The sequence below is a fragment of the Narcine bancroftii genome, chromosome 12 (assembly GCF_036971445.1).
Source record: "Narcine bancroftii isolate sNarBan1 chromosome 12, sNarBan1.hap1, whole genome shotgun sequence".
Taxonomy (NCBI): Eukaryota; Metazoa; Chordata; class Chondrichthyes; order Torpediniformes; family Narcinidae; genus Narcine; species Narcine bancroftii.
In genome coordinates this window covers 96,382,674-96,396,334 of record NC_091480.1, presented here as the reverse complement: position 1 = coordinate 96,396,334, position 13,661 = coordinate 96,382,674, and the positions used below count along the sequence as shown (strand labels likewise).

The 13,661-nt window shown below is 40.0% G+C and overlaps 1 protein-coding gene across 1 annotated transcript in view; it reads left to right on the top strand.

Moving 5' to 3' along the window:
- Nucleotides 1-10,859, top strand: part of map3k14a (mitogen-activated protein kinase kinase kinase 14a) — a 62,183-nt gene extending 51,324 nt beyond the window's left edge. The window contains exons 13-17 of the mRNA XM_069905029.1: nucleotides 1,870-2,349; nucleotides 2,810-2,916; nucleotides 5,313-5,457; nucleotides 6,881-6,981; nucleotides 9,344-10,859. Of these exons, the coding sequence (XP_069761130.1) occupies nucleotides 1,870-2,349; nucleotides 2,810-2,916; nucleotides 5,313-5,457; nucleotides 6,881-6,981; nucleotides 9,344-9,508 (998 nt within the window). The 3' untranslated portion in view covers nucleotides 9,509-10,859. The remainder of the gene's footprint in view (nucleotides 1-1,869; nucleotides 2,350-2,809; nucleotides 2,917-5,312; nucleotides 5,458-6,880; nucleotides 6,982-9,343) is intronic.
- The last annotated feature ends 2,802 nt before the right edge of the window (nucleotides 10,860-13,661 follow it).

Below are 13,661 nucleotides of genomic sequence, written 5' to 3'. Positions count from 1 at the left end.
CTTCTACAGGTGAGTGGTGACTGGCTGCACCACAACCTGGCACCTTGGAGCAGAAAATCCCGCATAGGGTAGCGGACTCGGCCCAAAGGCAAAATTCTCCCAACCATTGAACATAGCTCTATGAAACATTGCCTGGGGAGAGCAGCAGCAATTATTAAGAATTCTGCTCTGTTCTTGCCGCTGACATCAGGAAGGAGGTATAGGTGCCTCAGGACTTGTAGCACCAAGTTCAAGGGTAGTTATTACCCTTTAACTATCAGATACTTGAAGAATAGGGGATAACTATACTCCTTTAGAGACATATGCTCGTTATTTATTGCTATGCACTTCCATCTGCATTTGCACAGTTTGTTTACAGTGACAGTTTCTGATGTTTACATTTTACACTTACTGGTTGATAACATTGCTAAACACGGCTCACAGAAAACAAGAACCTTATGGTTGTATGTCTGTATTCTAATAATAAATGTAACTTTGAACTTGGAACATCATTCCTGAGCTCTAATATTCTTCTAATGTACAATCAAAATATCCACAAGTACTTCAAAACATTTCTTTTTAATAATTTAAGTAACAGGCTCTTCCAGTCCACGAGCTTGTGCCATCTAAATACACCCATGTGCCCAATTAACGTACAAGCCCCATATGGCTTTAGGGATGCGGGAATACCTGGAAGAAACCCATGCAGACACGGGGAGAATGTACAAACTCCTTGACTGGTCAGTAATCAGTGACTGATTACAAAATCAGTGCCAGATTTGCACGGTTTATTTTGGTCTTTGTTTTCCTTGTCTCTGAGAAACTTTGTCTTTAAAATTAGACTGCAGTTTGATCCTAATAATTCTTTTCTGTCCTGCGAGTTGTAGCATAAAGCGGCCAACTCCACGTCATCGTAAAGGAGTGTTGTCAACTTTCTGTTGACACAAAGTTACCTGACCCAAAATGTCGAAGTGTTTTGCATTTTTTTGACCATTGTGAACCCAGTAACGTTGCCTGTAGTTGATCTGACATGAAAATGGAAGCACAACACTGGGGATCAGTATTATGGTTATTAATGGCCAGTCAGTATTGGAGAAAGCACTTCACTCAGGAAAGTTTTGGTTGTAAGAAAATAAACAATTTACTGTTGATTATACAAGCGATTTGAGATGAATTCATTCCTATCTGTTGATCCTTTCTATATTTTATTATATCTATTTGCTATATTCCCATTCTGGATTGGTGGATATTATGGCATAATTGCCACAGCATATTAGGTCCGTATGTTCAGGTTCCGAGCTTCTCTGGAAGCCATTACTCGGTAAATGCAAAATAAATTTGCAAAATGAGAGCAAATTCCAAGGGTGACTCAGCTCGTGTCCATTTTGCGTATGTCCTCCTCAACCAGTTGTATAGGAGAGGTCCTCTTCATTTGGTATAATCAGTGAATATGTGATCTGCCAGTGTTAGTCTAAAATAAAGTGTGAAACAAAAGTCTGCAGAGGCTGTGATTGTAGTCAAAGCACAGAAATGCTGGAGGAGCTCAGCCGGTCTTGCAGCCTCCGTAGAAGAAGCATAGGAACATAGGAAGTAGGAACAGGAGTAGGCCAAAAATGGCCCATCGAGCCTGCTCCACCATTCAATACGATCATGGCTGATTAGATCTAATTTATGATTAGGTAAAGAAATATTACCAGTGTTTCGGGCCTGAGCCCTTCCATGCGTTGAGGAAGGTTCAGCCCCGAAATGTCAATAATAAATCTTTTCCTCCTATAGTTGCTGTGATACTGGCGAAGTTCCTCCAGCATTTCTGTAAAACAGAGTGTGTGCTAATTAAGGCAAGAACATAGCTTTAGTTTACAAGGCTTTGTTTTATAATTTGTGTTGCAGGAATTAAGAACACTCCTCAGGGTAATCATGCTCTAAAAGTGAGTTGTGCTGCCAAGTCGGAGGGTGGCAACAATAAAGGACGAGAGACCCCACTGCCAATGTATCAGAATGCTAGATCGTACACCACCAAAGGTTGGCCTCTTCGATTAGAAACAGTACCAGCCACAGTGGATTCAAACAGGCATCAACTTTGCTACCCGAAGAGAGATCCACACAATGAGATCATGGGGGGTGCGGTGGAACCACTCATTGAGAAAAATTCGCAAGTCTACCGAAGAAAGCCAAAAAATTGTATCAAATTGGCCTGTAATTTTGACCATCTACACTTGCAAGATGATGCCCACTTCCCAAAAGAAGAGCCGAAAACTCTCAATGATGAGAAAGATTCATCTGATCCTTCACCACTGATGTCACTTTCTTCATTCCAGAACAGCGAGATGGAGAAGAAACTTGCCGAGGAATACGGGAACCTGCAAAAAGGTAATCCTTTCTGCCTCGTCCTTTGAAGTAATGCTGAAGAACTTTTTTTTCCCCTTAATCAGTCAAACTGAGTTTCCCACAGGAAAGTACAAAAAAAAAAGTAGAAACTGCAAAAGTTGATCTGAATAATGCTGAATGTCAGAATATTATTGGTGAAGGAATAGGTGTTGGTCTCAGACCCCTTTCCAACATGAAGCTGAGTTCAAGACCATTTTGTAATGTTGAGGTTATGAAAAACACCATGAAAATTTAGCCTTAATTACGAAACAACGTATCAGAACTGGTAAACTCTTGTCTGACTTCAGAACTATAATCCAGAATTCTTCTTGTGGCTTCATTGCTATTGGTCAACAAACCAACAGTTGAGATCTATTTACTCTGAAGGTATTTGTCACTTGTAGTTGAAACTAATGTCTGAACTGGGTTTTTAAAAATCTATTTCTTTTGAATTCCATTTCAGAATTTTTACTTTATAACCTATCCCAAGTATTCCCAGAAAAAGTGGAGGATCACATATTGGATGCATTAAGCAGTGATGCGTACAGTACAATGGATGACTATGATAAGGTATAACCGATATTCTGCCATGCTGATCAGGACCTTCACAATGTCTCTCATCCGTACAAAGTGCAGGGAGGCAAGTTTAGGGGAGACATCGGGGATAAGATTTTTTTTAAAACACAGGGAGTTGTGGGTACCTGGAATGCTTTGCCAGGGATGGTGGTGGAGGCTGAAAGATTAGGGATATTTAAGAGACTCTTGGATACAATAGGGGTATTCAAGAGTCTCTTAGGTGCATGGATGAAAGAAAAATAGCGGGTTTTGAGGTAGGAAAAATTTAATTTTTGTTTTGGAGGGAATATGTATGTCAGCACAACATTGAGGGCTGAAGGGCCTGTACTGTGCAGTAGAATTCTATTTTATTGGCAAGAGCAACTTGGCTGAATAGTGAGAATAGTTTCTAAAAGTGTAGTTATGAGATTGTCATTGGATGATCTTGTGTCAATCAATACATTGAGATCAGGGAAAATGTTTGAAGAAATTATCTCAGTAGAAATTGGCGAGATCAGATTGAATAGCCAGTTACTCAGCAAAAGCATAGTGGAAACACTCAGCAGGCCAGTCAGCATCTATGGTGATAGAAACAGCATTAATTAATTAACTATAAATTAAGACATGAAGATTGGTAGACACCGTGGAAAACACAATGTTGGAGAAACTCAGCAGGTCAAACTGTCCTTTATTTAGCAAAAGTAAAAATACATAACCGACATTTCGGGCTTGAGCCCTTCTTCAAGGTAAGAACGAATGTCAGCAGGGGTCAGAGCGAAAGAGTAGGGTGGTGTATAGTTGCAAAGTCAGGAGGTGATAGGTGGAGAAAGGAGGGAGGGGCCATTAGAAATCAAGTGGACTAGAGAGGAAAAGGGGAGGAGAACTGGAAAGGGGAAGGGAAGGAGGGGGAGGTGAAGAGGAGAGCAGGTTAGTAGAAACCGGAAAAGTCTGTGTTAATGCTATCTGTCTGGCGAGTGCCCAAATGGAAAATCAGGTGATGTTCCTTCAATTTATGTGTGTTCTTGGTAGGATAGTTCTTAAAAGTCATGGATAGATATGTGAGTATGGGAATGTGACACAGAACTACTGGGTGCAGATGGAGTGAAGGAGCTCAGCGTAGCGATCTCCCAGTCTGCGCTCCAAGTCTCTCTAATGTAGAGAAGACCACAAAGGGAGCACTGGATGCAGTAAATCATTCCTGCAGATACACCAATGAAGTGTTGCTTCACTTGAAAGACCTATTTGGGGCCCCGATCTGTGGGCGCAAGTGTGGCACCTCCTGCAGCTACGCGGGAAGGTGCTTGGGGGATAATTGGTGGGGAGGGATGTGCACGAAGGAGTGGTCATGGATGGAGCAGCCCCTACAGAAGGAGGAGAGGGGAAGATATGTCTGGTGGTGGGATCCTGTTGTAAGTGCTGGAAATTCTGGAGGATAATATGTTGGATGCAGAGGCTGCTGGGGTGGTAGGTGAGGACGAGGGGGATTCTATGTTTGTTGCGTCTGGGGCAGAGGAGGCCAGGGAAAATGAGTATAAATGGAGGAGATGTGGGTGAGGGTTGGGATGATGGTGTTGGAGGGAAAGCCACGTTTGTGGAAGAAGGCAGACATCTTGGAAACAGATGCAGCGGAGATGGAGAAATTGAAAGAAGGGGATAGAATCCTTGCAGGTGTGAGAAAGTGTAGTCAAGGTAGTTGTGGGAGTTGGTGGGGTTCTAATATATGTCAGTGGAAAGCTTGTCTCCTGAGATGGAGCCAGGAAGTTCCAGGAAGGGAAGAGTGTTGTCAGAGATGGGCCAAGTGAGTTTGGATCAGGATGGACATTGGCCGCAAGGTGAATGAAGTTGATAAGCATATCGCAGGTGCATGAGGCAGCCCCGATGCAGTCATCATTATTGCCAGATGAAGAGTTGATGGGTCTTGCCTGTGTAGGTTTGCAGCATGGATTGCTCTGCAAAGCCCCCAAACAGGCAGGCGTAGATAGGACTCATGTGGGCACCCATGCCACTCTTCTCATGTGGGTAATGAATGTATACATTAGGAGTTTATATGAAATGAGAATAAAAGTGTGTAAACAAATGTATAATTTTTGACAATAATTTGGAGAGAGATCAATATATGAGAGCAGAAAGGTCGGAATATCCTGTCTACAAAATGCCTCCATTTGAATGATTGTATCTCGCTGGTGTTTGGCAAGCAAATCTTGAGGGATTAAGAAACCCATCCAACCTATTAGGAGAAAAAGTGAAAACTCACACTGCAGCAAAGCAGCCTAATTTTATGAGCCAAGAGACACATTGATGCCAAAGAGGAAAGGAGAAGCCAAAGCACATTTAAACTAAATTAATGCTGTGATGATGTTTACGATTAAGAAGTTGCAGTGATGGATCTGGAATGTAATGTCTGTTATTAGGACTCCCAAAAAGGAATGCCCAGTCTAAGTGGTAACTACAGTTCTGGAATTCACTCCATGTCATGGAGCAGTCATACTGATGCACTTAGCACCAGCTTCAGCCAAAGATTGGATCACCAGCAAGATATGCCAAGCCTCTTTAATGGTAAGTAGAACAAAGCATACATTGTGGCAAATTTTGAAGCTCCTGATTCAAATTTGTGGTGATGTTGTGAACCAGAAAAGGGAAGTGGGCTATGGTCTGGACTCTAAGAAGGTACAATATGGAGGGAAGATCTTTATCAGGGCAGTGACATTGGTTCTGAGGATTAGAGAGGCCAGTTGCAAATCTACCACATGTTGTACTTTTGTTGATATCAATTTAAAAATTAAATGGTTAATGTTTTGAAGCCTGCTGAATTGTTATCAATACCCCCACTTTGGAAAGTATTGGATGAATCCAGGAAATTGCACCTCCGTTATTTGAATCTTTAGTAAATGAGGCTGACTAAGGAAGTGTGATATAAAACCTAAACAAAAGCCTGCAAATGTTTGGAGCAATTCATTGGGTTGGATGGTAGTGTTTTTAAAATGTATCTCTTTTTATGTATTACTAATAAAGAAAAGTTGAAAATTTGATAAAAGGAATCTTATTCTTATTATTGATATTAGTTGCTTTTGGAAACTTGCAGGTAATGATCCTTGTAAAGGAATCAAAAGAATAAAAATCAACTAAATATGTCCCTAATGTGCACTGCCCCTCACAGTGTCCAAGGACTGTAACTTATGTTGGCTTATTACAATGAGAAAGTAAAGATTAATCATTAACATTTCCCTATTCAATGGGTATTAAGCGTTTTGATTAATTCTGGGATATATTTTCATGCTATCTACAAGATGCATCTTTAAAATATCTTCATGTTGCTCATTTGAATGAAGTTGATTGCTGAACTAATCATAATTTTTCCATCAATTCTTTTCTGGTCAACTGTCCTGGCAGAAGTCAGTTTAAAAGAAAATTGAGATGCTAGCAAAGCAATGGGGCATGTAATTGTGCAACCTGGTCAAATTTCTTGCAGGGCTTTTCATTGGGCAAGTTTTGCCTGAGCACAAATTCAAATCTGAGATTAGCATCAAGCTTCTGTGCCTTCTGCAAGTCGATAATGGCCAGATAGTCAGAAGGCTCATCTTCTCCGGCCTTTTGTTTCCTTTCCTGCCAACTTCCTGCATACCTGGAATGTCCCCAGGTGTGCCGCCTATTCTGGGCTTCCTAAAGCAATTCTGATGGGGGACAAAAAGGTACCTGATAAAGGGCTCCGACCCAAAATGTCGACGGCCCATTGCATTCCATGGGTCCTGTTTGGAATGCTCCAACGCTTTTGTGGATTAATCCACCGCTCCAAATGTGTGAATCAGAATCTTGTTCTCCCTTGCTCTGCACCAGTCAGAAGTGGAAGTCACAAGATCTGCTGAAGCCACTGATGTGGAAGTTTTGATCTTTGAGCCACAACTGTGCAAATTTATTGATTTGTGAATTTGTTATTTGGTTTTCTTTGATTACATGATTGAATTTTCCTTTGTCTATTTAGGGATTGAGGCCAGAATTCACACTTTCAGTGGGGAATGTCTGATTGTCCACGATGTACGAAGAGCAACAGTTGGTCAGGTGGCTACAGGAATCAGTAACCTGGTAAGTTTATTCCCTCCCCCCCCCCCCCACCTCCCCTCCCCAAGGAGAGTCTCTTTGGTCTCCACTCCTTTATTATTATTTTTCACCATTGAGACAATTATTTGCTGTAGATGGTGGACAATTAAACCTCAATAGATATACTGGCACTAATCTTCAGTACTAAGCTTTGTTTCTATTGCATTAAAAAGTTGTGAGCATATTCTTGTCAGCAAAATAGAGTTTTTAAGGCTGAAATTAAATATTATTCATGTACCAAATAATTGACAGTACATATGTGGATTTTTTTAAACCCCACAATGGAATTCAGTCCATTCCTGTAGTTAGTGGCACGATTCCAACCATTGGGAGTGTTTCCCTTTTTTTTTGATGCCTTCTGCCTTTGGAATGACCTTGATGTCAATCTTTGGTCAGATGGTAGCGTGACATCAAGGTCTGTCCCTCATGCTTGAACCAAGATGTGATATGAAATGGAACTTGATAGTCCTGTCAAAATCAACACTTAGTCACGAATGGGTTTACAGCGCAGTTAATGACATTTACTTAAAGCCGAGAGAAAACCGGCTTGGTGGTCAGTGGCCATATTGGATTTGTCCTGGTTTTTGTGAACAGGATGCACCTGAGTGGTTTTTCACATTGTAGATGCCATTGTTGTAACTATACTAGAACAGATCGGTTTGAGGTACATCTGGAGTGCATATCTTTAGTATTGCATCCAAAGTATTGCCTGGTTCAATAATCTTTGCCATGTCCTATCCTCAAATTGGTAATGAGGTTTTGTAGTTGGAATGAAGATCAGAGTTTGATTTGTTTTGTTTTCTGGTGATCCTTCAGCAACATTTAACTAGTATGGTTCCCAAAAGTGCAAGTTTCCCCTCCATGTTTTCTCTCCAGGAGGGGCTACCATGAGTTTCCCATTGAAGTGAGGATTTCTCATGTTTGAAATCAAAATGCAAGATAGAAAGGACCAGGGATAAGAAGGGTCAAGGCAGCTGGACCAAAGGCCGTCTCCTGAAAGCTCAAGGTGTATTAACTGAGTGATATTGAGAACTTGTCCTTTCGTGCTCATTGATTCAACCGTTAATTCTCTGAGATGATAACTTAAAAGTAATGATAAGAATATATTTTCCAAGGCAAGTTTAAATGTATTAAATTAATATTATTTACCTTGCACTTTAGATAGCTTCTTATTTTACATATTTTAAAAATATTTTTTTTTCAATTAAAACACAGAGCACGATAACAGGCTCTTCTGGCCCACAAGCTTAAGCTGCCCCTAATACCACAATTAATCTGCTGTCTGCCATTCTTTTTAAGGGGTGGGAGAAAACCAGAGCACCCAGAGGAAACCCACATAGACATAAGGAGAACGTACAAACTCCTTGCAATCAATGCCTGATTCAAACCCGGTTCACTGCCAGTGTAATAGCGTTGCGTTAACCGCCATATGTAAAGATTAAGTCAAGAAAGCCTAAATTATCTATTTTTTGGGTTATTTTCTTCGGCTTCTGAGGGCGTACTGAAATTGTGCAGGTTAAAACCTCTCGAGATCAGCATTTTTGAGAACCGACTAATGCCAGGTCACAGAAAATCCAGGGCACAGAAGCAGCTGCTGATCATCTTCCTCTGAGCAGAACTTCTTTTTAAATATAAACAGTCCCTCGGTAATGGAAAGGTTCCAAAATTCAGTAAACCAGAGTTTCTGAAAATCAAGCTTGTACTAAGAATTTAATTAGCTACAGATTGGAACAGATTTAGATCTTATTTAATTAGTGTAGATCTGCACATCTGGACTGTGGAAATTGCCAAACCGCAGATTGCTGGACTGGAGAGTTTCAACCAGTACCTGGTTTGCAATGGTTGAATTACAAAGAGAGAATTCATAAACTAATAGTTGCTTTACTTGGAATTTAGAAGCTTCAGGATGATTAGGTCAAGCTTTCAGGATATTACATGGTACAGATAAATAGGAATTACTTCTAGAGTTTGGTGGGGGGGGGGGGGCGGGAAGCAGCATATTTTTAAAAAATTCAGATTTAGATTAAAATGAGCAAACATTTATACAGCAAACGTTTGGAACACTTCGTAAATTTCATTTGATGCCATCAATGGTTATATTTAAATGTGAGATTGATACATCTTTATTTACCAAAGAAAATAAGAAAAATGGAGCAATAACAAGTACTGGTATATGATTACAGATAAGCAGTGACCTCATTGAATGGGACACAGGCTCAATGGATTAGAAGGTCTAGTCCTGACCCTCTGTTCCAAAACATTTGTGCTGACAATTCTGGAACGAACAGAAGGAAATTCATTAACTGTCAGTGGCTTGTGAATTAAAAAAAATGTTTCCTATTGGCAGATCCAAGTCCCGAGTTTCTCTCTGGTGAAGCAAAATGGACATCCTATTTCTCCTGACTTTGAAATCCCGGATTCCGGAATTGACCTCAAATGCACACCTGCTTTCAGCTCCTGCAATTCCTGGACCTGGAGAATTAAGGATGGAAACCTTAATTTCAAATTTTAACACTTTTTATTTAAAGCTTCTGGGTCTGTGATTGTGTGGGGTTTCCCATTTAAAGTTCCGATTCTGTCAACTAATTTGACATCAAACCATAAGAATATTTCACTGTTCTCAATTCAAAGTTGTTTAATTGCAGAGATTCCACTTGGTTTGTCCTTTGTGTTGACTTAATGCACAATTAGTAACAAGTGACAAAACGAGTCAATGATGCAGCCCTTTTCATTTGCTACTTATAACTGCATATGCCAGATAGGTACATTTCAAACCACTGAATGAGGTTGCTGAAGCGAATCAGATTCCTTACATTAGTGGGGAAAATTACAGTACTGATCATACAAGTAGCCAAATTCAATTAAATGCTCAGAGGTTGAATTTCCAACATGAATCCTGTTCCTCTATACAAGTATATTAAACAGAGAAAGAAGGAAGAAAGAGAAACACAATAAAAAGCCTCCCACTGTCAGTGCGAACAGTAAAACCTATGGAGACACAGTGTTAAAATCTTTACAGAGGTCTACTGGCCAGCCAATAACAATCGTAATCCTATGCTGGTGCCAGTGAGATACCTCTATGATCTTGGAACACCAGGTGCTGTAGGTTTCTGAGAGGGGCACTGGACAAAGTGTCTGTCTTACAGAGAACAAAAGTCAAAGAATTTCATGTATGTTACATTCTAAATGTAGTAGTACGTGACAATAATGGGACCTTTTACCTTTAAATGAGGCTGCCAGATCTTTAGGAAGGTGTTATATCCCTTCTTAAGATTGTATGTGATCTTTTCAAGTGCGACGCAGCTATTCATCGCCGAAGACCACCTATCCATGAGTAGATGGACTTCCATGTTTCTGTTGTACATTTCAAGGCAATTTCTGTGAATTTAATTTGAGCATTACTGTGGTAAAGTTCCCTAGAACACAAAGCTCTGGGCCTACTAGGAAGGTGATTTCCTGTGACCTGGTTGGGGTGTCGCAGAGGTCGTACCAGAAGGGCCTCACCTTCGTGCAAAGCCAGGTAGAATGTAAAAAGGAATCGACCTCTACACCACACCTAAAACACATCTCTGATAATTCAGCTTCATATTGGTGTAATTTCTGTGGGGTGAGGTACAGTTGATGGAGAAAATTATAATAGACCAATCTATGCCTGGCGTTGCTAGTACCCAACAAACTTTTGTCATCTATAATTATGCAATAATGTACTTTTATTCAGTAAAATGTGTGAATAGATGATGTTGCAAAATGAATGTATTTTGAAATTTCATGTTTTTTCCCTTTGGAAAGATTGCTTGCCGTTGCACCGCAATATAATTTGTATGGAACACAAAATAAACCAATAAACTTATTTTTTGAGTTGGCACTTGCGTTTGGGGTTTATTTATGTTTCAAAACTCTATGAAGGACTTGATCCATCACCCTTGCACAACTCCCTGGCTGCACTCTGTCATTCCTCAGATGAGGGAACCTGCTGCATAAAAGGAACCAGTTCAACTTTGTTTATTTATCATCCGATTGCACAAGGACAACCCGATGAAAGAGCATTTTCTGGCCCTTAGTGCAAAACCTGCAAACGCACAACCAGATGTAAAGACGTACAGACAAGCAATTTATATATGTAGTTCAATAAAGAGTGGAGTTTTGGATGGTTAATGTGAGCAGTTTATTTCTTTATTCAACAGTTTCATTGTCTGAGGGAAGCACTGTTTCTCAGCCTGGTGGTTGGTGGTGGTGGCTCTGATGCTCCTGTATCTCTTTCCTGACAGGAGTAGCTTAAATTGACTGTGTTTGGGATGTATGAAGGCCTGTTACTGTTGACCTCTTTGGTAGCGGGATGATGGTGGCTGTCTTTAAAGCTGCGGTGATGATAGACCTGCTGCAGTTGAAGTTGTCCGTAAGAGCTTCTGTCAGTTGGTCTGTGCAGTCCTTCAGTATCCGACCACCTTATGTGGGTTCACTTTGGATAGTATTCTCACCTTGGCTATGGCTATTTAGGGGCCTTGTTCATGGTGCTTTCTTGGGCATCAGCCTGTTCTTGTCATTGAAGATGTTCAGTCTGTCTGGCATAGAGGCTTCATGGTCTTTAACTCACAAGGGTGTCTTGTGATCTGTAATGGTCTTGACCCCTGTCCATGGATCTTCTTTGCATACCCATGCTTTGCCTTCCAAATTGTATGGGAAAGTGTGGCCCTGGCTATTCTTAGTGTCATCTTGTCTCCTGTCCTGAAGGCAGCATCATGAGCTCTGAGAGGGTCCCAGACCTGCATCCAACCGCAGTTTCTGGTTAGCCCTGGTTTATGAAGCATTTCATCTCGGTGACCGCCTCCCTGAAACAGCTCCAGTCTGTGGTCTCAAAGAGTTTATCTAGCTTTTTACTGTATTGAATAGTCCCTTCTGTTCCCTCTATCTTACCAAAACACTGGCAATGGTTATATACACAACATATTGTATACTAGACCAGTTATATTCTTTCCTGAGAAATGTATTCTTAAATGTCTTGGGAAATATCAACAAATTATTTGATTGTCTCCATCTGTCATTTATTCTAATCCTAGCTAAACATTCAAGTAAATTTCAAGTTCAATGTTAAAACACTAGACCTCTCCAAACTCTTTATTCATCAAATTCTCATTTCATTCTCCAAAACGTTCTTCATTGTTTTTTTTCTATCTGCATAGAACCTTCGATTGTCAATTCAATGTATTTACTAATATGATACCCTTGTGGCAATAACTTCATTATCAAATTTCTCCATTCTTACTATCATATAGAAGGGGGGTGGCTAAACCTGCTTAACAGAAGAGCCACATACAATAAACTTAAGATGTTTGAGAGCTGCAGGACATGAAAAATATTACATACACGTTTTTACTCTTCCATGCATATTTTGTTACAAAAGTTTTGTATTAACATCAAGACATACATGTCACTCCTTTGAGTGAACATGAGCAATATTTTTGTTATTACTGACAAATCTAGAATGAGCAACGATTTATTTTGTCTTGCTGCTTTCAAATGCAATTTGCATGTTAATTTGAAATGGAATGCTGTATTTTACACTTATTTTTCGATTGGTCCATCACTGTCAAATTGGTTTATTTTGATATTGCATATTACTGTACCTTTTGCAAGGGTAAATTGGATAAAATAAACCACATTTTAGGAAGCAACCTTTTGTGATGTTTGATCTGATGTTGACTCAGTTGTGTGCAATTGAAAATGCTTTGCATTATTCGATTCTGCGGCGAGCTTGTCTGTTTTACCCGGGGGGGAGAAAACATGGACTATTTGATGATTATCTTGACAATTGTGAGCAGTCATTACTCAATTGTTAATTTCAAGGCAGTCTCCCATCTTTTTTCTTTGAATATTTTAGTTTTGATTTTCCAAGATTCAAACAAATCCAAAACAATACAATCTTTCTCAACAATGATATATTACATTTGGAGTCCATTTTTACCCTGGGCACCCCTCTCCTTTCCCTCCCAGACCCTAATACCACAGTGAAAAGATTAGATTTTTGGTTCTTTGTTTCATTTACATATAGAGTCACTGATCCTTAAAGGAACCAAATATAAACCCCGAGTAACAAAGTGAAGAAGGTACGAAACAAGGGAACGTCACCCGTGCGATGACCCACTTCATTTATTTCAATTGTTCTACTGTCAGTATAGATTTTTCTTCTATTTAGAAGGGGTGTAACTATATCTGCGTTCCTCTATACTGTAGATAAGGTGCCAATCCCTAACAAATGTGTCATATTTTTTCCTTAAATTGTATGTGATTTTCTCCAGGGGAATACAACTCTGCATTTCCGTATTCCATCATGCGATATTTAGTTGGGGGTTGGACCTTCATGTGACTGCTCTACACTTCCTGGCTACTGACAAGGTGACTTTCATAAACTGTATTTGGTATCTGGACCGTTTAAAACTCCTATCCATAATGTTTCGCAAAAGGTACAATTCCAGATCCTGTGGAAAATCCACCTTTGTAATTTGTTTTGTTCAGAATGTCGCCCAGGTCCTTTCAGAAAGATCTCACCTTTGTACATTAGACAGGTTGAGTGGATAAAGGTTCCAATCTCCACATCACATCTGAAGCACATTTCTGAAATTTCTGGTAGTTATTGTGGTGCAAGGTATACTTGATGCAGAAAATTG